Here is a 24,253-nt window from a genome sequence, read left to right as displayed (position 1 = left end):
TGAGAAGGGTATGTCTGGTATTAACTTATTTATCAACCCGATTTATGCCCGATTTTTAAAATTAAAATATATAAATTTAAATTTATTTTAAAATCTTACAAGAAATGTAATATAAAAAACAATCACGTCTCAATGTAATTATTATAGACACTAATCATTCCAATTCACTTACATTTCAATAACTTACATAAAACTGCTGTTTTTTAGGGCCAGATTAGATTTCTTTGTGCATTTCTACATTTCTATAGCGCAAAATCAATATGCAATTAAGGGATACATAGAGTGCAATAAAATCTGGTATTGGGAGGGGATTCTCAAAGGGATGGTCATATATACATATGTATATATATATATATATATATATTCATTTTCTTCAGTGAAATTATCATATTTAAAAGCATGTAAAATTAATATTTTGTAACCTCTATGTTTTGGATAAAATATATTAAGGTAATGAAGAGGACGCCAATGCAGAGGGAGAAGGTAAGGTTCAACTACGAAAAAAACATTTTATAAATTTTCCTCGTCAAGTTTAGTCGAACTAGTCCTAATAAAATGTAGGAGCCAGCAATGATCTTCTCTGCAGATACTGTTAGGCTGGATTCACACTGCGTTTTTGCAGTCCGTTTAATATTTTACATTTTCTGAAAGAAAAAAAGGATAAAAAAAAGATGCAAAAAACGGATGTAGTTGTGTGCAATCTCAAAAAAAGGACCCAGCGCCGGCGCCGTTCTATCCACGTGCAAAACTTAAAGCGAATGTACTGATGGTACATTGGCTTTAATACCATAAGATGAACAAAGGGGCCTAATACTCTATAAACAAGGGCAAGGGCACAGAGGAGCCTAATACTATATAGGGACACAGAGGGGGCACTAAGGGGCTTCAGGTAGGAATCTAATAGTATATGGGGGGCCCAGATACTATATAGGGACACAGAGAGGGCCCTAAGGGGCTGCAGGTAGGAATCTAATAGTATATGGGGGGCCCAGATACTATATAGGGACACAGAGGGGCCTATTATTTTGGGTACACAGCGGAGGTCTACAGTAGGTAGATTATCTGTACCTTTATTGTAGTTGTTCCTCAAAAAATGCTTTTTATTGTATTTTTAGTGTCCTGGTTACGCCTCTATGACACAATGACAGATTGGGTATAAAAGCATTATTTTACATGATTGCATGATTGCATTTGGAAAACTACAATAAAGGTATATAGAGTCTCCCCGTTTACATAGCTATGTGACCATGTAAGAAGTTTGGGACTTTTTTTAGCTGACAGTTTCTATTTATATTTGAAAACTGATGTACTCAGTAAGTCTACAGTGTTACATTACCTGTACTCAGGCTGTAACTAGAGATGGCTGGGCCCCATAGCAAACTTTTGATTGGGCCCCAACCCGTTCCCGACTGACCACTAAGCCGTCAAGTCTAGTCATAGCTGCAAGTGCTCCTCAGGAGTGCATGCAGTTAAAGGGGCATTTGCAGAAAACGGGAGGCCCTCTTGGCCACCTGGTGCTGCAACTGAGCAATTCAGGAGCAGTCAATGGGCCCCCTGATGTGGTGGGCCCCATAGCAGCTGCTATGGCTGCTACAGTGATAGTTAAGCCCCTGTTGTACTGTATCATCACAATTTTACAACATTACAGCACAGAATTTATATTATTGGATACCACATTATTAACTATAACCCCCTTTTTTACATTTATTTATCTAGAGGAGACAAAGCCCAAACCCAAGTAAGTTTCTTTTCTTACTTTTATTTTTGCTCAAGATAAACCATACTTACAGTGTACGGTATGGCGGCAGGTGATGGGAAAATAGCAGACTGTGTGCAGCTCTACTTTTGGTAGTAGGAGATAGCAGCAGGCAATGGGCCTCTTGATGCCTCGTTCGCACATTTACAAGTGATGGACACGGAAGGGAGCATCAGGGTTGGCGTCTTCATGTCCTGCATGCAGCTGCTCTGCAGCAGAAGGTAAAGGTAGCGGGGAGAAAAAAAGAATCATAGCTGTATGCCCTAGTGTTCTGTTCAGTGGGCAAGCTTCCAAGAAGGTCTTACTTTTGGGGGAGGCCTTATATTTAGCAATTCAGCAAAACCTCTCCTAGGTCTTATTTTCACGGGATGTCTCATTTTCGGAGAAAGAGGGTAGTTATTATTACATACTTGTTATAGCGCCCTCTGCTGTCCTTTTCATTCACCTGGTGTCCAGTGCCTGTGAGAAGAAGGCCAATTTTTATTGTAAGGCCTGCACTATAGCAGAAATCACTCCACACCATGCAGCTCGAAGTATTTTTTTTCCCCAGTTTTCTGCCATTTTGGAAAATTGTTGACAAGTATCCCTTTCTTAATCACATTATCAAGCAATTTCATAAATGTTTATCCTCTGCTTTTCCCCATAGACTTTTTATGCCAAACCTCGTACCACTGAAAATACCAGATGGAGAAAAAGTGGATTTTGATGTAAGGGTTCTTATATATTTGTGTTTTGATTACTATAGCACTTTATAAAATACCCAGGAGAGAGAGAGAGGTCGGCACCACTGCTATAGCAGCATAATAAATGAGCAATCAGCAAAAAGATTGTGTCTGAACAGACTCCTAGGGTGGTGCACACACGGAGGTAAGGCAGTCTATAATAGTAAAAAGAAAGAGACGTATGGCACCCAAAAGTAGTGGGGTCTTCTATTTATTCATGGACACAAAGTGCAGGCAAGGAAAGGGGAAGATGGCAAGCGGGCACGTCTAGAGAGGCAACAGTTTCGCGCTACAGGTGTGCTTTGTCAAGCCCAGTGCATGACAGGCCCGCATGCCATCTTCCCCCACTATTTTTGGGTGAGTGCCATACGTCTTTTTACTTTATAAAATACATTGTGAGTTTACATACAGACATTTGAGTTTAGAAAGACTTGTGTACTCTCATTTCTACCATATTATATGGTAAAATACAAGGTACCAGCAAAAATGGGTCCGGAAGAGGTAAAAGCCTACCTGTTATCATTTTTACTTTTAAAGAAATCAACAGGGGCTGTGATCGCAAGCAGTTCTGCATTATACTCTATTTTATTTATTTTTTTTTTAATTCTGCGCTTAATTATACATACGGCCACTAGGTGTCTCGTTTCCTGTCAAATTACATAATTAGTTAATTGCCCTCAGGTAATATACAACCTGATTGATGAACAGGTGTCTTTCCTTGTGTGAGCAGCAAAGGACCGGGACTTCTTGTGTTTGGTGTCTGTTTTTGGAACAGAGAAAAAACAAAATATCAGCATGGAGGGAGCACAGAGCACAGTTTGGCCGTATATATAACATTGATTGAAACATAGAAAAAAAGTGACTATATTGCACAACTGCTTGTGATCACAACCTGATCTGATTTAAAGAAACAATCAGGTAATCTGTAAAATCCTGTACACTATTCTTCCTGAGTTATTCTTTTGAGGATAATAATAATACTACAGTCATTGCTGTAACAAGAAAGTGAAGGTAAAGGCAAAATCAATACAAGAAGGTATTTGATTGAGCAGGGTGAGCAGGGGCGAAAAAATGTGCCTGGGCCCCCATAAGCAAACCATGCTACCACACTGTCTATAATGGTGACCAACTCCAGAACACACACGTATAAAAACACACACACACACTGACATATACATACATACATACACACACATTGACATATGCATATATATATATATATATATACACACACATACACTGACATATATATATACATATATATATATATATATATATATATATATATATATATATATATTTATATACACTCACCGGCAACTTTATTAGGTACACCATGCTAGTAACGGGTTGGACCCCCTTTTGCCTTCAGAACTGCCTCAATTCTTCGTGGCATAGATACAACAAGGTGCTGGAAGCTTCCTCAGAGATTTTGGTCCATATTGACATGATGGCATCACACAGTTGCCGCAGATTTGTCGGCTGCACATCCATGATGCGAATCTCCCGTTCCACCACATCCCAAAGATGCTCTATTGGATTGAGATTTGGTGACTGTGGAGGCCATTTGAGTACAGTGAACTCATTGTCATGTTCAAGCAGAAATCGAGACTCATCAGACCAGGCAACGTTTTTCCAATCTTCTACTGTCCAATTTCGATGAGCTTGTGCAAATTGTAGCCCCAGTTACCTGTTCTTAGCTGAAAGGAGTGGCACCCGGTGTGGTCTTCTTCTGCTATAGCCCATCTTACTCAAAGTTCGACGTAGAGAGATGCTCTTCTGCCTACCTTGGTTGTAACGGTTGGCTATTTGAGTCACTGTTGCCTTTCTATCAGCTCGAACCAGTCTGCCCATTCTCCTCTGACCTCTGGCATCAACAAGGCATTTCCGCCCACAGAACTGCCGTTCACTGGATGTTTTTTCTTTTTTGGACCATTCTCTGTAAACCCTAGAGATGGTTGTGCGTGAAAATCCCAGTAGATCAGCAGTTTCTGAAATACTCAGACCAGCCCTTCTGGCACCAACGACCATGCCACGTTCAAAGGCACTCAAATCACCTTTCTTCCCCATACTGATGCTCGGTTTGAACTGCAGGAGATTGTCTTGACCATGTCTACATGCCTAAATGCACTGAGTTGCCGCCATGTGATTGGCTGATTAGAAATTAAGTGGTAACGTGCAGTTGGACAGGTGTACCTAATAAAGTGGCCAGTGAGTGTATATATATATATATATATATATATTTATTTATTTATTCACACTCTGACATATACATTCATCCATACACACACGCACACACACACACATTGACATATGCATATACACACACACACACACATACTGACATATACATATATATATATATATATATATATATATATATATATATATATATATTCACACATTGACATACAGTATATATATAATGAGGATCTGTGGGTCATATGATCAGGTCCTTCAACACTCTCCTTCTGTGTGCAGGGGGCTGGCAGGTCCTTCTCTGTTCAGAGCATCTACCCAGGTCTTTTTATGTTCAGCCCGCTCACCTACACCATACAGCAGTGGGCCCTTCTCCCTCTCTGGGCCCCTGTGCTGCACAAGTGGTATGTCCGCCACTGATGTTGAGATTAATTTATGAGTGAACTCACTGTACAGGATAATATTTTTAATTCAGTCCTTTAAAAGGTAGTTTTAGAGAGAAAAAAAACACACAAATATTTATTTAATTGATAAATTGTGATTTGCACCATGTTTATTTTTTGTTTTTTGCTAAATTCCAGGATATTCATAGGAAACGTATGGAAAAGGATTTTTCAGAACTTCAGACACTTATTGAAGCTCACTTTGAGAGCCGAAAGAAAGAAGAAGAAGAACTATTGGCTCTTACAGAGCGCATGGTAAGGGTCAATGCTCTAATATATACAAGCGTTCCCAGGGTTCACCAAATAATGGTACCAACTGAGCAACTGGACCATCTACTTCCTACAGGACATACAACAGCTGATAAGTACTTACAAATCTCTGGCACTTTCTGTAGGAGAAGCGGAGAGCAGAACGGGCGGAGCAGCTTAGAATTCGAACAGAAAGGGAAAAGGAGAGGCAAGCCAGAATGGCGGTAAGTATGTCATGTATTACAGTACTTTTTGTAAATGGGCAGATCTGGATGATGCAAGAAGGTAGATCCCAATGGTGCGGTACGTTTTTCCAATTGCTGTCTGGTTCCTGCCATCTGCGCCGGTTTCTTCATATGCAAATAGGGTCTCTCTGTGCACTGGAGGCAGAAAGAAGTTACTGTAAATATATAGAAATGTATTAATGAAAAGTACAGGACTCAGCGCATGGCAGATAAATAAATCATGGAGGCTCCAAGGCAAATGTTCAGAAAGTATATGGCACTGTGTTGGTCATGCATGGTGCATATTGCAGAATAGTATAAATGGTAACAAAATGCAATATTGTAAAAAAAAAAGAAAAGAAAAGAAAAAAGAACAATAATAACAACAATAAAAATGTGGATAAATGTTCATGGAAAGGGGGGGGGGGCCTGTATAAGTTAGTAATACTGTAGTATATACGGCTAACCCAAGCTGAATCACATAGTAACAACAATTAAATTGCCCCAATTCACCAAAAATGTTGTTGGGAACAGTGACACAATTAGCACAGTGTCACACACTAACCTATTATCAAGGCTTGTATGCCAGTTCTCTGGTGTAAAAACAGAACACATTTTTGCACAAGCCTCTTTTTGAAAAATACACACTTATGCGCAACTATACGCTATAAGGCACCACAAGTTCCAGTGGAGGGCAGCCTCCTTCCCATGGTGCACAGAACACAGCTGGATGATGTCCCCTGTATGTGATATACCTCACCTACACGCACACATGTTATTAGAGGGGGGCACCACACATGTTATTAGAGGGGTCTCCTCTGCTGGGGGCACCACACATGTTATTAGAGGGGTCTCCTCTGCTGGGGACGCCACACATGTTATAAGAGGGGTCTCCTCTGCCAGGGGCACCACACATGTTATTAGAGGGGTCTCCTCTGCTGGGGGCACCATACATCTTATTAGAGGGGTCTCCTCTTCCAGGGGCGCCACACATGTTATTAAAGGGGGTGTCCTCTGCTGGGGGCGCCACACATGTTACTAAAGGGGGTCTCCTCTGCTGGGGGCACCATACATGTTATTAGAGGGGTCTCCTCTGCTGGGGGCGCCACACATTTTATTAGAGGGGTCTCCTCTGCTGGGGGCACCGCACATGTTATTAGAGGGGTTTCCTCTGCTGGGGGGCACCACACATGTTATTAAAGGGGTCTCCTCTGCTGGGGGCGCCACACATGTTGTTAGAGGCGTCTCCTCTGCTTGGGCCACCACACATGTTATTAGAGGGGTCTCCTCTGCTGGGGGGCGCCACACATGTTATTAGAGGGGTCTCCTCTGCTGGGGGGCGCCACACATGTTATTAGAGGGGTCTCCTCTGCTGGGGGCGCCACACATGTTATTAGAGGGGTCTTCTCTGCCAGGGGCACCACACATGTTATTAGAGGGGTCTCCTCTGCTGGGGGCCCCACACATGTTATTAGAGGGGTCTCCTCTGCTGGGGGGCGCCACACATGTTATTAGAGGGGTCTTCTCTGCCAGGGGCACCACACATGTTATTAGAGGGGTCTCCTCTGCTGGGGGCCCCACACATGTTATTAGAGGGGTCTCCTCTGCTGGGGGGCGCCACACATGTTATTAGAGGGGTCTTCTCTGCTGGGGGCGCCACACATGTTATTATAAGGGGTCTCCTCTGCTGGGGGCACCACACGTTATTAGAGGGGTCTCCTCTGCTGGGGACACCATACATGTTATTGGAAGGGTCTCCTCTGCTGGGGGCACCACACATGTTGTTAGAGGCGTCTCCTCTGCCAGGGGCGCCACACATGTTATTAAAGGGGATCTCCTCTGCTGGGGGCGCCACACATGTTATTAGAGGGGTCTCCTCTGCTGGGGGTGCCACACGTTATTAAAGGGTGTCTCCTCTGTTGGGGGCACCACACATGTTATTAGACTGGTCTCCTCTGCTGGGGGCACCACACATGTTATTAGAGGGGTCTCCTCTGCTGGGGGCACCACACATGTTATTAGAGGGGTCTCCTCCGCTGGGGGCGCCACACATGTTATTAGAGGGGTCTCCTCTGCTGGGGGCGCCACACATGTTATTAAAGGGGGTCTCCTCTGCTGGGGGCGCCACGCATGTTATTAGAGGGGTCTCCTCTGCTGGGGGCACCACACGTTATTAGAGGGGTCTCCTCTGCTGGGGGCACCACAAGTACCAGCAGATAATCTCCCCTGGAGTGGCAGTAGGAGAGGAGCTCCTTGTCCTGCCACTTTCTGTGTAATGCTGGCTGAACGATTAGCTCCGCCCCCATTATACAGCATCCAGACCTGACCAGAAGAGGCCAAAGCCCCGAGGCAAAGCAGGAGCCTGGAGAGGTGAGATTAACAGGAGAAGAGGGGGACTAATATAGGCTGTGTTCTCCAAGAGTCCACTCTTTTCATCCAACTGAATGTCAATTTACAGTCGCAATAAAATCAGAAAATTTAGATCATGTCTCTTCTTTCTTATGCAGGAAGAACGTGCTCGCAAAGAAGAAGAGGAAATCAGAAGAAGAAATGAGGAAGATGACAAGAAAAAGAAGGCTTTATCAAACATGCTTCACTTTGGTGGCTATCTTCAAAAGGTACAGAAGCCATGGTTTCACTGGCAGCACAGCAATCCACCACAATCCACCATGTTTTGCTATTTGTCTGTAGTATTATAATTTGTCTATTATCATGCAGTTTTGTAAATTGGTCTGACAAAAAAGCATGTTTTTGTCTGACTGCAATCTAGAAGCTATTTTTTGGTGATGTTTTTTCAAATTTTCTTGGGGGTTAACTATGACTACCAGGGCATCACTGGGGATTACCTATGGATGTCAGGGGCATCACTGGGGGTTAACTATGGATAGCAGGGTATCACAGGGGGTTAATTACGGATACCAGGGGCATCACAGTGGGTTATCTACAATACTAGGGACATCGGGGGCACACGACTTTGCCTTGCCCAGGGGCCGCCAATCCACATTACACCACTGCCACACACAGTATAACATTGGCTGTGCAGTGTAAGGCTCTCAAATGATTTTATAAATGCTCAAATGGCCCTCGACAGAAAAAAGGTTCCCCGCCTCTGATATAGATAGTAGGATGTAAAATTGGGGGGAAAAAAATGTAAAATATGTTTACCTTAAAACAGTATTTAAACAATGTCATTTTCTAATGACACATTCACTTTAAGTTTGTGGGTTATCATAGCTTCTGCCAAATCCTGGAGCTACGTTCCTCCAGCTTTATTACCGCTAGTAAAGGTTGTGTCTTATACAGTTATACAGTAAAAGAAAAAAATAGTTATACAGTGTCTGGCTTCCTTACACATTATACCTGCAGGGGGGCACCATCAGGGTGAACATCCTACAGTCTGTGCCCCAGGGGATCTACTACCACCACCATCTTCTTTGAAACCCCCTTGTTCACAGAGCATAGACAATGTTGTAGAAGCCCTTGCGCAAGTGTGACAAGATCTTCATGAACCATGCATAATTGATGTGGAACCGCAGGTCCCAGCCATCCCACAGATGTCCTCCCCTTGTGTGACTACACTCTCACTGGGATAAGCATACTTTTAGAAATGCATAGAACTATGGACTTATATGTGCCTGTCCAGGATTCCAATGTATGTTGAACTTTTTGTACAGACTGAAAGGAAAGGAGGAAAGAAACACACCGAACGAGAAAAGAAAAAAATGATATTGGCAGAGAGAAGAAAGCCACTAAACATTGAGAATCTGAATGAGGATAAGCTGAGGTATGCTACACATCATTCTCTGATCAATATGTGCGTTAGTCTCATTAATGAACGGATCTGTCCATTTTGAGGCCACGTTCACACAATGTATTTTTGATTGAACAATGGACGTTGTTTAATCACAGCGGCCGATTGCATTAACCCCTATGGAATTCCGGCTGGAGTGTATACACTCCGTGCCGCCGTACAAAAAAATGACATGTGTATTTTGTGCGGCTGCTATTCAGTGAATAGCAGCTGCACAAAATAGACGGTGCAGACAATGTAAAGTGCGGCTCCAGCTGAGCTTTACATTGTGTGCTATGACTAATTAAAGCGCGGACACACCCGAATGTATTCGCCCGTCTTACAATTAAAAAGAAGTGATGTTCATCCGGCCGATACTGCTGTACCAACTGGGGTGAACATCTCAGACAGCGACCGTTGTGTGACACAGAACAGCCGCTTTTTTTACCACATGTGAACATGACCTAAAAGATGGGATAAGCACAAACTAATTGCAAAATGATCAGTATTTTTTTTAATGATCCGTTTGAATTTTGGCTTTAAAAAAACTGACTGTCCATCCGTGAGGATATCAGTTTATTTTTCTTCCTTGTGTCGCACGCTCAGTGAAAAAAACTAATAATAATTTTATTTGTATAGCGCCAACAGATTCCGCAGCGCTTATGATGACAAATAACTTAGTAAACGGACGTTCCGTTCACGTAAACGGATGTGAACGGAAATACCTTCATCATCACTGACTATAATGTGAAAGGAAAAAACAGATGTGTACTTTCCATTCATATTTCATTTCTTTTGATGGACAAAAAATTTGCCTTATGTCCTTCGGAAAAAAATATGGAACACTGACGGATTCAATGAACATAGAGCACTAATGTGATCAGCGGAGCACGATGAAAAACCCATTGAAATGAATGGGTAATATGCCGAATGCGCTAGGTTTCAAAACGGAAAACGGAATAGAGGTGGAGGGTAAAACGCTGGTGTGAACTGAGCCTTAGTCCTTTTACAAGAACTGATAAACGGTTGTTATTCTGGATTTATTAAGTAGGGATTGCTATCTCTATAAATGTATGCCTGTGATATCCTACCACTCTCTTCCGTAGATGCAATGTACATACGTCATCAGTTAGTAGCCATAGGTGGCTGGAAGATGCCCTCCACCCACTGCTTGCTTTTAACCTCTATTAACTATGATAACTACTGGGGCTTCTCTTTAGAGCTGGCAAAGATTTAGACATAGACCAGTGATGTAAATGTCAAAGTGCTATACGAGACAACTTTTTAACCCAGAGATGTCAGAAAAGAGAGGAAATCTCCCAGACTCCTAGGAACATCAGCACATCTCTTGGGCACCATGTGTTTCAGTTATACTTTCTTCTCCCAATCCCTGCACTTGTGTATCTCAGTTGCACAGTGACACGGCTTCCATTCCCAGATGCCTCAAACCCTGTTACATTGCCCCCCATTTTTTAATGCCAGCAACAACGTTTATAATCGTGTCACAACTAGCGGCATTCCCCCAGCCAAACCAAACCAGAGTCATTTCAGCTGTTATGCCATTTAACATTCCACAAGAATCCAGCAGAGCTCAGCCCAAGCTTCTGCACTGCTTCTCTCCAAGCTTCTGCACAGCTTCTCTCCAGGCTTCTGCACTGCTTCTCCCCAAGCTTCTGCACAGCTTCTCTCCAGGCTTCTGCACTGCTTCTCCCCAAGCTACTGCGCTGCTTCTCCCCAAGCTACTGAGCTGCTTCTCTCCAAGCTTCTGCACTGCTTCTCCCCAAGCTTCTGCACTGCTTCTCTCCAGGCTTCTGCCCTGCTTCTCTCTAAGCTTCTGTGCTGCTTCTCTCCAAGCTTCTGCACTGCTTATCTCCAGGATTCTGCACTGCTTGTCTCCAAGCTACTGCGCTGCTTCTCTCCAAGCTACTGCACTGCTTCTCTCCAAGTTTCTGCGCTGCTTCTCTCCAAGCTACTGCACTTCTTCTCTCCAGGCTTCTGCACAGCTTCTCTCCAGGCTTCTGCACTGCTTCTCCCCAAGCTACTGCGCTGCTTCTCCCCAAGTTACTGCGCTGCTTCTCTCCAAGCTTCTGCACTGCTTCTCCCCAAGCTTCTGCACTGCTTCTCTCCAAGCTTCTGCACTGCTTCTCTCTAAGCTTCTGTGCTGCTTCTCTCTAAGCTTCTGTGCTGCTTCTCTCCAAGCTTCTGCACTGCTTCTCTCCAGGATTCTGCACTGCTTGTCTTCAAGCTACTGCGCTGCTTCTCTCCAAGTTTCTGTACTGCTTCTATCCAAGCTACTGCACTGCTCCTCTCCAAGCTTCTGCACTGATTCTCTCCAAGCTTCTGCACTGATTCTCTCCAAGCTTCTGCACTGATTCTCTCCAAGCTTCTGCACTGATTCTCTCCAAGCTTATGCACTGCTTCTCTCCAAGCTACTGCGCTGCTTCTCTCCAAGCTTCTTCACTGCTTCTACCCAAGCTTCTGCACTGCTTCTCTCCAGGCTTCTGCCCTGCTTCTCTCCAATCTTCTGCGCTGCTTCTCTCCAAGCTACTGCACTTTTTCTCTCCAAGCTACTGCACTGCTTCTCTCCAAGCTTCTGCACTGCTTCTCCCTAAGCTTCTGCACTGCTTCTCTCCAGGCTTCTGCCCTGCTTCTCTCTAAGCTTCTGTGCTGCTTCTCTCCGAGCTACTGCACTGCTTCTCTCCAAGCTTCTGCGCTGCTTCTCTCCAAGCTACTGCACTTTTTCTCTCCAAGCTACTGCACTGCTTCTCTCCAGCTTCTGCACTGCTTCTCCCCAAGCTTCTGCACTGCTTGTCTCCAAGTTTCTTCCCTGCTTCTCTCCAAACGTCTGCCCTGCTTCTCTCTAATCTTCTGTGCTGCTTCTCTTCAAGCTTCTGTGCTGCTTCTCTCCAAGCTTCTGCACTGCTTGTCTCCAAGCTTCTGCCCTGCTTCTTTCTAAGCTTCTTTGCTGCTTCTCTCCAAGTTTCTGCACTGCTTCTCTCCAAGCTTCTGCACTGATTCTCTCCAAGCTTCTGCACTGATTCTCTCCAAGCTTCTGCACTGCTTCTGTCCAAGCTTCTGCACTGCTTCTCTCCAAGCTTCTGCACTGCTTCTCTCCAAGCTTCTGCACTGCTTCTCTCCAAGCTTCTGCACTGACTCTCTCCAAGCTACTACACTGCTTCTCCCCAAGCTACTGCGCTGCTTCTCTCCAAGTGTCTGTGCTACTTCTCCCCAAGCTTCTGCGCTGCTTCTCTCCAAGCTTCTGTGCTGCTTCTCTCCAAGCTATTGCGCTGCTTCTCTCCAAGCTACTGCGCTGCTTCTCTTCAAGCTACTGCACTGCTTCTCTCCAAGTTTCTGCGCTGCTTCTCTCCAAGCTACTGCACTTCTTCTCTCCAAGCTTCTGCACTGCTTCTCTCCAAGCTTCTTCCCTGCTTCTCTCCAAGCTTCTGTGTTGCTTCTCTCCAAGTTTCTCTGCTGCTTCTCTCCAAATTTCTGCACTGCTTGTCTCCAAGCTTCTGCCCTGCTTCTCTCTAAGCTTCTTTGCTGCTTCTCTTCAAGCTTCTGTGCTGCTTCTCTCCAAGCTTCTGCACTCCTTCTCTCCAAGCTTCTGCACTCCTTCTCTCCAAGCTTCTGCACTGCTTGTCTCCAAGCTTCTGTGCTGCTTCTCTCCAAGCTTCTGCCCTGCTTCTCTCTAAGCTTCTGTGCTGCTTCTCGCCAAGTTTCTGCACTGCTTCTCTCCAAGCTACTGCACTGCTTCTCTCCAAGCTACTGCACTGATTCTCTCTAAGCTTCTGCACTGATTCTTTCCAAGCTTCTGCAATGATTCTCTCCAAGCTTCTGCACTGCTCTTCAAGCTTCTGCACTGCTTCTCTCCATGGTTCTGCACTACTTCTCTCCAAGCTTCTGCACTGCTTCAAATGCCCCACCCCCGAGGCGTTTAAATCATCTACTTCATTTCCTAAGAGGTGCACGCATCGAAGCATCAAACGCCTTTTCAAAAACCTTCAGAGAGAATAGCGGATTTATAGCAAAATGCATTGCAGAAATTATCTGCTGTGTATCTGAATGTACCCATAATTTACCCCAATTTTGACCAGACAATTTTCTTACTAGGTCAGAAGCTCAGAAGCTTTACAACCAGATATATCAGTTAGAAGCTGAAAAGTTTGATCTTCATGAGAAATTTAAGAAGCAAAAATATGAGGTAAGCACATGCCCAGTAATAGAAAGTCCAGATAGGTCCTGCTTTTACGTTAGTGTAAAAACCTATTTTCTGTTTTGCAGATTAATGTCTTGAGGAACAGAGTTACAGACCACCAAAAGCTGTGAGAATTAAAGTCTCTTATTACTTATGTTTGAATTTACATAAAAATAGAAAATAATTTCATTCTTCTCTTGCTGCTTGTTTGAAATGTGAATTGTGTAGCCATTAAAGGGAAACTATCAGCAGGTTTGTACCAATGGACCCACTGATATATCCTTGTAGTTCCTTATCTCCTCTTTCCAATGCCGCTCTTCTTATCTTTGTATGCCCCTCTGTTTTCGAGTAGTTTAAACCTAAGGAAATATATAAATGAGCTCCTTGGGTGCATTGGGGGTGTTCTTTGGCCCCCCATCTGCTGCCTCCTATGGTCATGTCTACCTATGCATATTCAAGTGTGCATAAGCAGATGGGTCTCCATGCAGGCGTTGTTAAAGGGGTACTCCCATCTCCATAACTATGGCTAAAACATCAGGTAATTAAAAGTTAAGAAAATTTATTCTTATTATCTTTTTGGCTCTGGCTCTCTGCTAGGCCCTTGATGTGTCTCCTGCATTGACAGCTGGTTGTCTAGGTTCCCAACCACTGTTTTTAGCAGTGGCCTGGACGGGATGATGACTCACTGCCTGGTCTGAGTGAGCACACTGTGCTTACATACTCCCTGCCCTGACCCTTATCTGCAGTAATCTATCACACTGACAGCTCTCAGCTCTGTGGAGCTGTTAGAGTTGGTGTAGCTGAGCTAAGCACAGAACAGCAGAGCACTGACCAGCAGCTATGTTGCCAGCCCTAGTGCCCTTCACAGTGAAGGAGGCCGCCCATCGAGGAAACTAGAAAGTAGAGTAATCTTCAAGCCATGTGAAAAGTAAAAAAGGGAGGTGTGAATAACCCTTTAAAGACTAGTCTGCCTATGCATTCCTGAATATGCATAGGTGGGTGTGACCGTTGGGCTGAAAGGTGCACTGGAAGACCGAGGACAATCCCCAGTGCATTTAAAAAGTCCAGGCTAAAACACTGGAGGCAGGCCCAGGCCCAGTGGGAGGCAGGCAGGCCCAGTGGGAGAAAACACCCGCCCCTCTATGACGCGGCTCCATTAATTCCCGTCCCCGGTGCTTCACCCCAGGCCGATGCTCGGTAATAGACCGCTGCTGTGCGCGGGAACCAGGCCGCGGTTCAAAAAAAGGAACAAGGCATTGGCTTCCCCTAACCAGCACCGCTCTATTCATGTGCAACTATTAAAGCAAATGTACCTGATGGTACATTCACTTTAACCTTAAAAAAAACAAAGCTAAAAATTCCTTCCTTTCTTCCTTCCTCCCTTCCGATCTCTCTCATTTTCATTCTTTCCTTCCTCCGTTCTTTCCTATTTTCCTTCCTCCCATTACCTTTTTTTCTTCCTTCCTCTTTCCATATATATATATATATATGTATACAACATGTATTTAGGATGTTCGGCGTTTGTGCTTCCGTTCTTATTTCTTTCTGTTTTCTTTTTCTCTCCTTTGCACATCCTGAAACAGTAAAAGGTGAGTTATTTTTGTAATAATTTTTTTTTTCAAAGTAAATCATGATATTATGTAGAGATATTTTATAGAATTCTTATTCAAAAAGACATACTCCAAATAACATTTACCAAGCCCACAAAACCCTTGTTCCAATAAGTCACAATTGTATATTTGCGCTTGTACAAGTCTGTTGGATGATGATTAAAGCAATTGTAATATACTCTGTTTTCATTCTTTACTATTTGCAAAATGTCTTTTTGCGATAAGTTGAATGGGAACTTTTATGTTAAAGGGTAAAATTCATCTGGGACCCCTTTTTTCTGCAATACTCTGGGAGGGGGTGAAAATAATAATATCCACTTACCTCAATGGCTCTAGCACTGCTGCTCCAGTCCCCTGGTCTTTGGCCGCTTCCTGGGCTTGAGACATGACCTGGTAGGACTGCTCAGCCATTCAGCAGCTGTAGTGGTGTCCCGTCTGTGCCACCGAATGGCTGAGTGGTCCTGCAACGGCACGTCTCAAACCCCCTCTCAGACCAGGAAGCGTCTGGGGGGCATCGGAGTGTAGTATGAGCACGGCAGCTGCGTAGCCAGGGAGTTAAGTGGATATTATTGTTTTCACCCACCCCTCTCGGGCATTGCAGAAAAAGGGGTTCCGTCTGGAGTACCCTTTTAACTTCAAAATCAGAGTAGAGCAGCTTTGAACACATTTACTAATTTTTATTAAGTTAGAATTTTTTAAATGCAGTAAAATGGGGTGGGTTCAGGGGGGCTGCCCCGGGTGAGAGGTTCCCTTTAAGAGCGTCATTACAAAGTACAATTGGTGTCACAAAAAATTTTGCTCATATGGGTCTGTGGGGGAAAATGCAAGCACACAAAGAGGGAAAAACAAAAGTGCAAAAGCAAAGATTAGCTGCGTCCTTAAAGGGGTGCTCCAGCGTGGGGGCACTTTTTTGGGGGGACCGGGGAGGAGGTGGCTGAAATAAAAGACGTCCACTTACCTCTCCGGTTCCAGCGGCGGGTCCCGCATCACGGCGCTCCGGTGCCCGGTTCCCGGCCGCTTCCGGGTGTCTGACGCCCGAGACGCTACGTCTAAGGGCCGCTCAGCCACTCAGTGAAGGAGGCGGGATCCGAGCGGACTTCAAACGGATCCCGCCTCCTTCACTGAGTGGCTGAGCGGACCTAACACATAGCGTCTCGGGCAGCGCCAGACACCCGGAAGCGGCCGGGAACCGGGCACCGGAGCGCCGTGATGCAGGACCCACCGCTGGAACCGGGGAGATAAGTGGACGTCTTTTATTTCAGCCACCTCCTCCCCGGTCCCCCACGCTGGAGCACCCCTTTAAGGGCCTAAAAGAAACTACAGACGGATGTAGGAGAAGTAGCATCTATTCTTTATATTATCAAATTTATTATGATCCACAACCAATTTTGGCTTCAAAAGTGCAAAATGATATCAAAGCCACAACAGTGCAAAATGGAAAGAGCCCTATTACACAGAGATATAATCGACTGAATCGGGCTGATTATCGCTCCGTGTAATACAGGGAAGGATCTGCCGATGAAATGATCATTGATATACTATATTAATATATAACTTTGTATTGCAGCTCCAAAGGACCCAGAGCTGGGAAAGGTATTCTGGGAGGGCGATGGAAATGAACGCATTCTAATCCATGCTGTGCTCGGCTTTAGGAGAACAGAACAATGTGTGATACAATAATATGTTAATGAAACTATTTACTGGATATTTCTACAATAAAATGAACTTTAAAAATGAAAGTAATGTTCCAGTTTGATGCAGCAACTTTGGCTTTACTTGGTCATTTCCCAAATCAAGAGGTGGACTGTCTGGCCCATAGTGGTGGGGTTCAGGGTCAATGGGAGCCATGAGTTTCTGTTTGTAACATTGGTTCCGGGTAAATGCAGCTTGGCTCCCATTGACATGAATGAGGGCTGCATTGTAGTAACCCAGTGTCACTACTACACTATGTACAGAGCCGAGGCTTCCAGCTCCCATACACTGCTGTGCCCATCAGCTATTAAAGGGGTTATCCAGCATTAGAAAAACATGGCCACTTTCTTCCAGAGACAGCACCGCTCTTGTCTCCAGTTCAGGTGTAGTTTGCAATTAAGCTCCATTCACTTCAATTAAACCACGTTGCAAAACCTGCACTCAGACTGAAGAGAGCGGCCATGGTTTTGTAGCACTAGATAACCCCTTTAATGGTCTATGCTTAGTCATCAAATACTGCCATCTAGTGGGAAACTACAATATTGTTCTAAATGCCAGTATAGAGGTCATTGTAAAAAAAAAAAAAAACATTAAAGGCCGAGCTGTGGTAATATAGTAATACCTGTAGTAGTTTGTACATTTTGATAGACGAGAAAGAAGGAAAGTTGCCAATTTACCTTATTATAAAGGAATTGTAAAAGTATAAAATATTAGTAAATAAAGCTCATAATGTTCTAGGCTATTGTAGGGCAACATAATATGGATTTCTAATCAAATACTGCCATCTAGTGGACAAAGACTATATTGGTCACCATTGATAAAATGGTGACGTCACAAACCACTGTAAAAATCCCTGAGGTGCGGGCTGTGCTGTGCGGCAGTGGGTGCTGTGGTGTATGCAATCACATTGGCCTGCCAAACATCCTGTCGTTTGGTGACTGTGGCTGTTCTATGAGTGTAAGGGCCCTATTACACTCGTTCGAATTTTTGCAATAAAGATCGCATTTAAGCGATAATCGACGATCATGCGACGAACGAGAAATCATTCATTGTGATGTTTCAACATGTTGTCAAATCATCGATGGTCGTTCGCTAAAATTTCACAGATCTCTTCGTGTAAACATTTTTTTACAGATTCAGCCTATGTGAGAGATGGGCTTAAGCGATCTTAAAACGATCGCAACGATTTTTCCTAATGATATATCGTTCCGTCTAAACGTTGATCGTTATAAAAAAAACACATCCTAAGTTCGAAATCGTTAATCGTTCAACTGGGCGAATTATTGCGCAGTGTAAACGCACCATAATTGCAGGCAATGATTGAAAAATTGTTTGTGTTGTTGATTTAGATCTGACCCTAAAATCATTGTTAAGATCTGATTTAGATCTGACCCTAAAATCATTGTTAAAGGAGAAGTCCGGTGAAAATTTTTATGAAAGTATTGTATTGCCCCCCAAAAGTTATACAAATCCCCAATATACACTTTTTACGGGAAATGATTATAAAGTGCCTTTTTCCCTGCTCTTACTTCTGTATCAAGGCTTCACTTCCTGGATAAAATGGTGATGTCACGACCCGACTCCCAGAGCTGTGCGGGCTGTGGCTGCTGGAGAGGAAGATGGCAGGGGGATGATCAGTGTCCCCCCAGTGCCCTGTGTCCCTCAGTGTCCCCCTGCCATCATCCTCTCCAGCAGCCACAGCCCGAACAGCTCTGGGATTCGGGTCGTGACATCACCATTTTATCCAGGAAGTGACATCACCATGTTATCCAGGAAGTGACATCACCATGTTATCCAGAATGTGACATCACCATGTTATCCAGGAAGTGAAGTCTTGATGCAGTAGTAAGTGCAGGAAAAAAAACACTTTATAAGCATTTCCCATAATAAGTGTATATTGGTGATTTGTATAACTTTTGGGGGGTAATACAATACTTTCACAAAAATTTTCGCCGGACTTCTCCTTTAATCGTTCGCTGTAATTCCACATTCATTTACTAATCATTCAGTGAAATTACACATCCTTCCTTCCTTTGCTGGGATCAGATGGAGTAAATGATGGTAGTAACGATTGTTCTGTGTAATATGGTGAACGATTTCAGGTTAACAGTAAACAATCTTGTTTGCAATCGTTAGTCGTGAACTGTTAAAAATCGCTTCTTCTAATAGAACGCTTAGGTTGCTTCACTGCTGCTTCACTTCCCTGCTGCCCGTTAAGTTATAATACACTCAGCACCCTTAAAGCACTGTGTCCCTTTAGTATCTTGCAGTTCATCTCAGTTATATTGCATTGTGACTAGAGATGAACAAATTTCCCCCAAATTTTGTTCAGCAGTGTTTTTTAAAGTGACAGAGGCGCTCTGGGCACAGGTAACAGGAGGCCAAGTGCTCCATAGACAGAGCACCTCTCTTAGTTGAACAAAGCTGCTGACATACATACTGAATATCAGGGGAAGCTAGTGCACCCCTAAGCCTAGTGCCCTCTGTTTTCCCTCCCTACGCCCCTGGAGAATCTATTTCATATAAGACAGCCTTCTACCAACATGTTTCCTGGGAAATCTTGTTAAATATGTACACTAAAGCACCATATGTCAAAATTACATACAGTAGTGGATAGAAATGAGGGAGTACTAAAATGCTCGAATGCTGGTTTCTCAGGTCGAGTATTTTCAAAAACTCAAGTGCTCGATTTGATTAACGAACCCCATTAATGTCAATGGAAGACTCAAGCGTTTTTCAGGGGCCTCCTATTCGGCAGAGGGGAGGGTGTCTGATGCACCTGAAAACCTCAGAAAGTGATCGAAAAACCACAGAAATTGAATGGGAACAGCAGGGTGAGAATACATGGATGCATCTAAGATTCCCAGGACGCTGTATTATAAGGACTTTTGGATGAGAGGAGGCAATATTGTAGATCAGCCTGAGCTGTGGGACTACATTATAGCTGTGTCCAGAATCAATCAAACTATTAGTGCCAGGTAAGAGGTCACAAAGCTACTTCCACAACCCCTCCTGGCATTACTCCTGAACATCTCCTGGCATTACTCCTGAACATCTCCTGGCATTACTTCTAAACATCTCCTGGTATTACTCCTGAACACCTCCTGGCATTACCCCCACAACACCTCCTGGCATTATTCCTGAACACCTCCTGGCATTACTACTGCACCAGCTCCTGGAATTATATCTGCAACACCTCCTGATATTACTCCTGAACACCTCCTGATATTACTCCTGAACACCTCCTGATATTACTCCTGAACACCTCCTGGTATTACTCCTGAACACCCCCTGGCATTACTCATGAACACCTCCTGGTTATACTCCTGAACACCCCCTGGCATTACTCCCACAACCCCTCCTGGTATTACTCCTGAACACCTCCTGGTATTACTACTGCACCAGCTCCTGGAATTACCTTTACAACACCTCCTGGCATTACTCCTGAACACCTCCTGGTTATACTCCTGAACACCTCCTGGCATTACTCCCACAACCCCTCCTGGTATTACTCCTGAACACCTCCTGGTATTACTACTGCACCAGCTCCTGGAATTACCTTTACAACACCTCCTGGCATTACTCCTACAACACCTCCTGGCATTACTCTTGCAACACCTCCTGGCATTATATCTGCAATACCTTCTGGTTAGGGAGGCCGAACCACGGAGAGTGCAGGGGGAGGGGAGGGTCCTATGATTTCAGTTCAGCAAAAGAACGGGGCGCCCTGGACCAGCCTCACTCTGCAGCAGCTCCCAGGTGCGGTACAGGCACACACTGTGGACAGGTCTTCTTACCAACACAAGTGCAGTGTGAGAGGCATCATCGGTCCCCATTATATGCTGGGCCCCTGACGGCAGTACTGCCAATTATGCCAGGATGGTTGCCCTGACTCCATGGGTCAGATGCAAATCGCCCGGCCCAAAGTGTGTAAAGGCTATCAGTAAGGAGCGGTGCATAATAAGAGGAATCCCTGCTCTAAACGGGTGTGAAGCCCTTGCTTCTCCCCAAGACCATGCCCATGCTTCAGCATCGGCGGCCTAGAGATGAGTGCCAGCAGCTGGGCCAGCCTGGAGGGGCTGTTCCCTGCAGTGAGGAGAAGCAAGGGCGGCGTGGCAAGTTCAAACAGCTGCCCGCTCCTGCCTCTCTCTCTGTCTCTGCTGCCGGGAACACCTGTTTGGAGCAGGAAATCCCCTCAATATGAAGGGAATCCCCGCTCCTGTAACCTTGATGTTCCCAAACACCTCGATAACTGTCAGCTGAATAATAGTTCATCTGACGTTTATCTCCCCTGATTTTGTTTGAATACCGAGGTATTACTGTATATTGTATTTTACAAGGAAAACCTCGACCCTTTTATAAAATTTGTTCTCACTTAAAGCCACTTTCAATTTTATTTCCTTTAAGCGGTCTCTCCATGTTCTCTACAGAATAGAAAGAATAAGTTACTGCATTAGTTACTAAGGACAAGTGTGCTGCTCTTTCTGGAAGAAAGTAGCTATGGTTTTCTGATCCTGAATAGCCCCTTTAACCCCTTAAGGACGGGGCCAATTTTCGTTTTTGCGTTTTCGTTTTTCCCTCCTTGTGCTTAAAAGGCCATAGCACTTGCATTTTTCCACCTAGAAACCCACATGAGCCCTTATTTTTTGCGTCACTAATTGTACTTTGCAATGACAGGCAGAATTTTAGCATAAAGTACACTGCGAAACCAGAAAAAAATTCAATGTGTGGTGAAATTGAACAAAAAAACGCATTTATTTTATTTGGGGGGTTTTTGTTATTACGCCATTCTCCCTGGGGTAAATCTGATTATCCATGTTCCTCAAGTCGTTACGATTACAATGATATATAACATGTATAACTTTTCTTTTATCTGATGACCAAAAAATTCAAACCATTGTTAACAAATATATGTTCCATAAAATCGCTCCATTCCCAGGCTTATAGCGCTTTTATCCTTTGGTCTATGGGGCTGTGTCAGGTGTCATTTTTTGCGCCATGATGTGATCTTTCTATCGGTACCTTGATTGCGCATATACAACTTTTTGATCACTTTTTGTTACATTTTTTTTTGGATTTGATGCGACCAAAAATGCGCAATTTTGCACTTTGTTTTTTTTTGGTGCTGACGCCGTTTACTGTGCGAGATCAGGAATGTGATTAATTAATAGTTTGGGTGATTACCCACGTGGCTATACCAATGTTTATTTATTTATTTATTTTTATTTATAACATGGGGAAAGGGGGGTGTTTCAAACTTTTATTAGGGGAGGGGGCTTTTTATTATATGAGCTCTGATCTTCCATTGATCTATGCTGTATATAGTTATACAGCATAGATCGATGAGATCGGCACTAGATTGCTTTCGGCTGCTGCAGCCGAAAACAACCAAGTGCCGAGTCGGGGTCAGCGGCATCTTGGAGCGGACCCCGGCAGGTAATAGACATGGAGATCGCTCCTCCGGGACAACGTCCCGGAGGAGCGATCTCAAGCACTAGACACCAGAGAACGACTGCATACGGTAATCGGATGCAGCTGTCAACTTTGACAGCTGCCTCCGATTACCTGATTAGCGGGCTAGGCGATCGGACCGTGCCCGCTAATAGCCAAGGTCCCGGGCTACACGCGGCACCCATGACTGCGGCGGTTCAGAGCGGGGTCGCCGCGCGGCCCCGCTCTGAACACCTCTTGGGGACATATGACGTACAGGTGCGTCATATGTCCCTAAGAGGTTAAAGGGGTACTCCAGAAGAGAAAATGTTTTTAAATCAGCTAATATTAGAAAGTTAGATAGATTAGTAAATTACTTCTATTTAAAAATCTCCAGTCTCCCAGTACTTATCAGCTGCTGTATGTCCTGCAGGAAGTGGTGTATTCTTTCCTGTCTGACACAGTGCTCTCTGCTGCCACCTCTGTCCATGTCAGGAACTGTCCAGAGCAGTAGAAATTCCCCATAGAAATCATCTCCTGTTATGGACAGTTCCTGATATGGACAAAGGTGGCAGCAGAGAGCACTGTGTCAGACTGAAAATAATATGCCACTTCCTGCAGGACATGCAGTAGCTCATAAGTACTGGAATACTGGAGATTTTTAAACAGAAGTAAATGACAAATCTATATAACTTTCTGACACCAGTTGATTTTAAATGTGTTTTTCCCTCTGGAGTACCCCTTTAATAAGGCAGTTCTAGTTAAATTACCATCAAACATCTATCTATCTCCTATCTATCTATCTATCTATCTATCTATCTATCTATCTATCTATCTATCTATCTCCTATCTATCTCCCTCCCACTATCTATCTATCTATCTATCTCCTATCTATCTATCTATCTATCTCCTATCTATCTATCTATCTATCTATCTACAAATGTGATTTATTTAAATCAAGCGCACCGGCAGCCTTTTCTCTCTCATGGACCCGGAAGCAAGAGACATCGCTGGACGACGGACGCAGGTGACGGTGAGGCGGACGGCGGGCGAATGGAGTGGCGATCGTCACCGGAGGGATGGTGAGTATGGTGTCTGTGTGTGTCTGTGTTTTTTTTTGGGGGGGGGGTCCCGCCGGAGTTGTCCTTTAAACACGGTCCCTGGTCTTGACTTGGATCCTCTGGCACCCGGCGTTTACCTCTCTTGAAGTGCTGCTACTACTTTCTCGTGATTTATCTATCTAGTTATCTATCTATTTCCCTCCAATCTATCATCTATTTATCTATCTATCTATCTATCTATCTCTCCCTTCTATCAATCTCCTATCAAGTTACCTGTTCTATCAGGGTGACGCAAGCCCCCTGCAAGATAGAGTACGTAGGCTCTTAGCTGCTTTGCTCTATCTGGATCAGTTCCTCTGCTTTAGGATACTGCGTGGGTTGGGGTGATCTCTGACTTGTCCTCTCTGTAGGTGTTTAGCCCTGCATCTTAGGTAGAAGTGTTGCTCTAAGAAGGAAAGTTTGTGTTTTCTCCGTAAACGTCTGTACACTACAGCTAGTCCGTCCTGGACGGGGAACCTGGCAGAGCCAGGTCCCTGGTTAACTCAGCAGGGATGCCAGATCTGTGTGTCTTGCTCCACTGAAAAAAAGATCGGAATTCTTAAGTCTGCTCTCTTGTCCCTGTCAGGCATAAGCCAGGACCCAGCTTTACTACAGCAGTGACCTCAGAATCGGCCCTGTTGTCACTATACCATCTTTTGCCCACCAGTGTCAAGTGACCCGTTCCATGAGGGTGACACAAGCCCCAGAACTCGTTACCTGGGTTGAGCAGAGGTGCCAAGATTTCCTGGTTACACCTGCGATGCGAGATAGAGTACGTAGGCTTCTAGCAACTTTGCTGTATCCGGATCAGTTCCCCTTGTTATCAGGAAATTGTCCTGCACT

General features: G+C 44.3%; 1 protein-coding gene across 1 annotated transcript; it reads left to right on the top strand.

The window, feature by feature from the left end:
• The first annotated feature begins 10 nt into the window (after positions 1-10).
• On the top strand, positions 11-13,709 carry TNNT2 (troponin T2, cardiac type). Its single transcript, XM_069972980.1, has 10 exons — positions 11-17; positions 451-483; positions 1,717-1,738; positions 2,403-2,463; positions 5,259-5,375; positions 5,516-5,593; positions 8,101-8,211; positions 9,268-9,377; positions 13,494-13,584; positions 13,665-13,709. The coding sequence occupies exons 1-10, from the start codon at positions 11-13 to the stop codon at positions 13,707-13,709; spliced, it is 675 nt and encodes a 224-aa protein (XP_069829081.1).
• The last annotated feature ends 10,544 nt before the right edge of the window (positions 13,710-24,253 follow it).

Source organism: Dendropsophus ebraccatus, chromosome 5, assembly GCF_027789765.1.
Source record: "Dendropsophus ebraccatus isolate aDenEbr1 chromosome 5, aDenEbr1.pat, whole genome shotgun sequence".
Lineage (NCBI taxonomy): Eukaryota > Metazoa > Chordata > Amphibia > Anura > Hylidae > Dendropsophus > Dendropsophus ebraccatus.
The sequence above is the reverse complement of the archived record's forward strand: the minus strand, read 5'-3'. Positions and strand labels throughout refer to the sequence as shown.

Bases quoted from the DNA above. Each gene is read 5' to 3' on its own strand.
- TNNT2 (XM_069972980.1), top strand. The intron at 2,464-5,258 runs GTAAGGGTTCTT...GCTAAATTCCAG, and splicing joins GAGAAAAAGTGGATTTTGAT to GATATTCATAGGAAACGTAT. The intron at 13,585-13,664 runs GTAAGCACATGC...TCTGTTTTGCAG, and splicing joins TTAAGAAGCAAAAATATGAG to ATTAATGTCTTGAGGAACAG.